Genomic DNA, 4,367 nt, shown 5'->3' with positions numbered 1-4,367 from the left:
TACCAAGTGTGAATGAATCCTTCCTGTATTTATAATTCTGTATGTGAAATATGACCGTAGCACTGTGGGTTGGACGCAGGCTGTGAAAAACAATCCCTGTGCTCTTGGGGTCAGAACTGCCTCTTTGGCAATCGGTGTGGGGACAGTGGGTGCTGCTGGTCCATTCCCAGGAGCTCTGGCTCAGCACCATCCTGCTAGGAGGCTCACAGGCTGATGAGAGGTGATAACATCATCCTTGACTGATGGCCTAAAGCCTTCCTGGGGGGTGGGAAGGAACTGAAATTTGTGCTTTTTGTTCGCTTTGATTTGGGAATTGACAGGGCAATTAAGGAACACTTTTTTGTGTGTGCTGGGTGCTGCCATCGATCTCCTTAACCTTGGTCTAAGGCTGAAGCAATGAACTAACACTGCCTCTAGAACGTTCTTCACTCAGTGTGCTGAAATCTGAAGTACCTGCATGGAGTGCCAGTCCACAGAGGCTGCGACCAGCAGGTGTGCAAGGGCGGTGTGAGCTGTGCTGCAACGGGCTTCATCACACAGCTGGGGCAGATGCACAGAAAGCCAGGAGGTGAGCGTTGCTGGTGGGCCTGGAGAGCAGCCACTGCCAATGTCACAACAGAAGCGGTCTTAACTGGTATCTTAATATACTCGAATTTAATGAAAGCACATTATAAACATACCATCGCCACAACTTCAGACAGTTTCAGTTCATAAACAATAACATGAGGTAGACTGACTAGTGAAGCTAAATTCACCAAGTTTTTTTTGGTTAAGAAAACTTTACACTAGGAAAGCGACACTTTATCTCTCTTCCAAAAAGTCACAAAAAGCAATTACATAAGTTAAGCAAAAAGCATCCGAATATGATTCTTTAAATCTTAGTTTACATTCAAATTTAACCTGTGAATAGGCAATAACATCTACAAGTAAAATATCACGCTGGCCAGTGTAATACATTCATAGGCATGGCTGTGAGGGCGAGGCTTGAACGCAACATGGAATAGCACTAATCCAGGTGTCAACCAAGGGGCTCCTTTCCAGAAATGCACTGGACGGGCCTACGTGCTGTGAGCCCATTTGTGTCCTCTTTCCCAGCAGTTCCAGACCTCCTCCTGACTGCGCAGGTAGGACTTAAGAAAATCTATTAGCTAGGTTTGCTATTTCTCGGTACAGGAAGGCCAACATACTGACATTCTGCAGCCAATCTCAATCTCTGAGACAATTTTGCACTGTTTCACTAAAGGGCTGCATCCTCACAGCAGTCTCAGCATCCACGATTTTAAGAACTTCTTAGTGCAAACAATAATGCAAACAGAAACAACGTGATTCCTGAACACTGAGTATGTGAACCTTTGATATCGCACTGAGAGCCAGAGCCACCCTTCGCCCCTCCTGGGCAAACCATGACTCTGGGGCTGCGGTCAGGGACAAAGCAAGAGCTTCAGCAACCACCTTTAAGTCCCTACAAGTGTTCAAATATAAGGCAGGCTGCGGCTGCAGGAAAATAAAAAATCCATCTACAGAAGAGTGGCATTCAGTTGAAATCTGCTAAATCTGCCGCACCAGAGTTAATCTACATGAAGACAGGCAGCTAGTTTTCCTTTCTGCCTCAGCCTAATATACTACCGGTGTCTTTCATCCGTAAACATCTCATGAGATAAAAAAGTTGCTCAGTTACCACAGGATGTGAAAAATAAGAATGCAGCTTTCGCAGCTCCAGCAAGTCGCAGCTAAGTATCCGTGTATTAATTTCATTATTTTTCAGAGATTAAATTAACACACCTGGACTTCTCTTAAAAACACACCGCATTTTTCTTTCAAATAAAGGCATCGCAATGTGCCAGGAGATTTTTAATAATGTAGAGACATCAGCTGGGTTACCAATGCTAAGAGCAGGAGTGAGACTGTGTCCCAGTGGGATTTAACCCTCACAACCAAATTCTACTGCGCCAGGTTCCTCTAAAACAACGTACAGATTCCTGATTCTTGTCCAGCAGAAGACCACAGTGTGACCATCACTAGAGCCGATAGATCAATGGAAAACAAAGGGCTGACAACCTCAGGGGGTGCATCCAATGGGCACTGCTTCTGGGCAGAAGCCCCCCTGAGCAGTCCCAGCTCCCTGGGACTTCTCCCTTTCAGATGCTGTAAGATCTCTTCTCAATCCAGCTCAGGCACCGATGCCCTCCCAGCACCTTTGTCTGATACATTCTGATTTACATACAGATGGGAATTGATGGACCTCAGCTCTGCAGCCAACCGCAGCTGACTGAGAAGGATCTGATAGTGCTTGGCCACCCTCCAGGCACCGTACAGTCATTAAGAAAAGATCACTGAGACCATCCAGTCTTCATGATCATCCATCACCATCCACACAGCAGGACACACCGAGGAAAATGGGCCACAGCTTTCCAAAACTTGGAGAAGTGGGAACCTGAAGGTCTCCTGCTGGCAGGTTGTGCTGGACTCCAACTGAAGCGAGCCTCTGCAGGAGCCTCCTCACCACGTGAGCCAGCAGCTTTGTCCCTGGAGGTGAGGAACTCCACAGTGGGACGCAGTAGCATCGCAAGGAGGACCCGTGAGCACTGCCCCGTGCCTGCCATGCAGTTGCTGATTTGTTCAGGTTCAAGTAGTAAACTTTGAACACCTGTGGAAATTTTGCCAAAGACAGTTTCAGTACAAACACAACTACAAATTTTAAACTAACACTGCACAGAGAACGAGACTATTCCTTTTAATACAAATATCTACGATACATTGTAGTTTCAAACCCCTGAGTATTACTGTACCGCAGTACAGTCTGTAGAGGAACAGTGGGCTCTCCTCTGTGTATCTTCAATAAATCCCATATGCTGCATTGAGCTTTTGTAACACATTCAAGTGAGAGGCTGCTGAAGGCAGCTTCTTCCAGAACTAACTCAGTTGGAAACAGAGAGAATTCCCCATCAGCCAAATTCTGTCCTCTTCCCAAACCCTACGGCGTGGTGGCTGCATGATTGGGGTCAGCGGTTGGGACCGATGTGACAATAACTGGAATCTGTGATCCTCAAAATTATAACTGCTGTGATAATTTGATACCTAGGAATAAAGCCTGCTTTAGAACGCTGGGGAATCCCTTAGAGTAGTCTTGATAAATATTGGTTGCACTTTGCTCCACAGTGATTGTACTTTTTAAAACAAACAAACAAACAAACAGTGTTTTTTTCATGATGGGTGTCTTCTCAAAGCTTATATATGGCGGCCAGTAAGAAAATAGAGCGGTCTGTCATCACTGCTGTTGGCAGTTTGGAACTCATCCCGCAGACGGAACTGCCACTCGTCCTCCAGCTCCAGGCGAACGATGGTCTGTCGCAGCGAGCTCCGGTCCTGGCATATGACACACAGCGTGGCACCTTTGAGTGAAAATGCAAGAGAGCCTTAAGGAACTGTAACGACTCTCCGTTTCATTCACTGCCTGACAGTATCGTAAGTACCAGGCGCTGGTATCAGCCACAGCAGGGAGAGCATTAATCTCAATCCACGATCCTTAAATCATTACTGAAGTAGTTCTGCCATCCTCAGCACAGGAAGCTGATGTGCTCAGACGTTACCACAAACTCACCCATTTTATCCCATGGCTTATCATAGAATCATAGAATCTCAAGGTTGGAAAAGACCTATAAGATCATCTAGTCCAACCGTCTTCTCACTACCACTGCTACCACAAGCTACTAAACCATATCTCACAGCTCCTCATCCAGGAGGACGCCTCCTGAACACTGCCAGGACTGCGACTCCACCACCTCCCTGGGCAGGCCATTCCAGTGCCTGACCACTCTCTGAGAGAAAAAGTTTTTCCTCATGTTCAACCTAAACCTCCTTTGGTACAACTTGCAGCCATTTCCCTGGGTCCTGTTCGTTGCCTGGGAGAAGAGGCCAAACCCCTCCTCACCACAACCTCCCTTCAGTAAGTTGTAGAGTGCAATGAGGTCTCCCCTGAGCCTCCTCTTCCCCAAACTAAACAATCCCAACTCCCTCAGCCGTTCCTCATAAGACTTGTGCTCCAGACCCCTCACCAGTTTTGTTGCCCTTCTCTGGACATGCTCCAGGGCCTCAATGTCTTTCCTGCAGTGAGGAGCCCAAAACTGAATACAGTACTCCAGGTATGGGCTCATCAATGCTGAGTACAGGGGGATGATTACCTCCCTGCACCTGCTGGCCACACACAATGCAGGCCAGGATGCCGTTGACCCTCTTGGCCACCTGGGCACACCGTCGGCTCACGTTCAGCCAAGCATCAACCAGCACTCTCAGGTCCCTTTCCTCTTCACAATCATCCAGCCCTCATCCCCACGCCTGTAGCGCTGCATGGGGTTATTGTGGCCAAA

The 4,367-nt window shown here is 47.5% G+C and overlaps 1 protein-coding gene across 14 annotated transcripts in view; it reads right to left on the bottom strand.

The window, feature by feature from the left end:
- Positions 1-627: 627 nt before the first annotated feature.
- The window catches only part of GREB1L (GREB1 like retinoic acid receptor coactivator), a 128,355-nt gene continuing 124,615 nt past the window's right edge, over positions 628-4,367 (bottom strand). For 13 of the 14 annotated variants that reach the window (XM_085220861.1, XM_085220863.1, XM_085220857.1 and 10 more), the window contains one exon: positions 628-3,392. In XM_085220861.1, coding sequence (XP_085076987.1) covers positions 3,229-3,392 — 164 coding nt within the window. In that variant the 3' untranslated portion in view covers positions 628-3,228. The remainder of the gene's footprint in view (positions 3,393-4,367) is intronic. The other variant, XR_014882453.1, reaches the window with a different exon arrangement.

The sequence above is a fragment of the Meleagris gallopavo genome, chromosome 3 (assembly GCF_905368555.1).
Source record: "Meleagris gallopavo chromosome 3, MGAL_WU_HG_1.1, whole genome shotgun sequence".
NCBI classification, from domain to species: Eukaryota; Metazoa; Chordata; class Aves; order Galliformes; family Phasianidae; genus Meleagris; species Meleagris gallopavo.
Note: the sequence above shows the minus strand (reverse complement) of the source record. Positions and strands in the feature narration are given on the sequence as shown.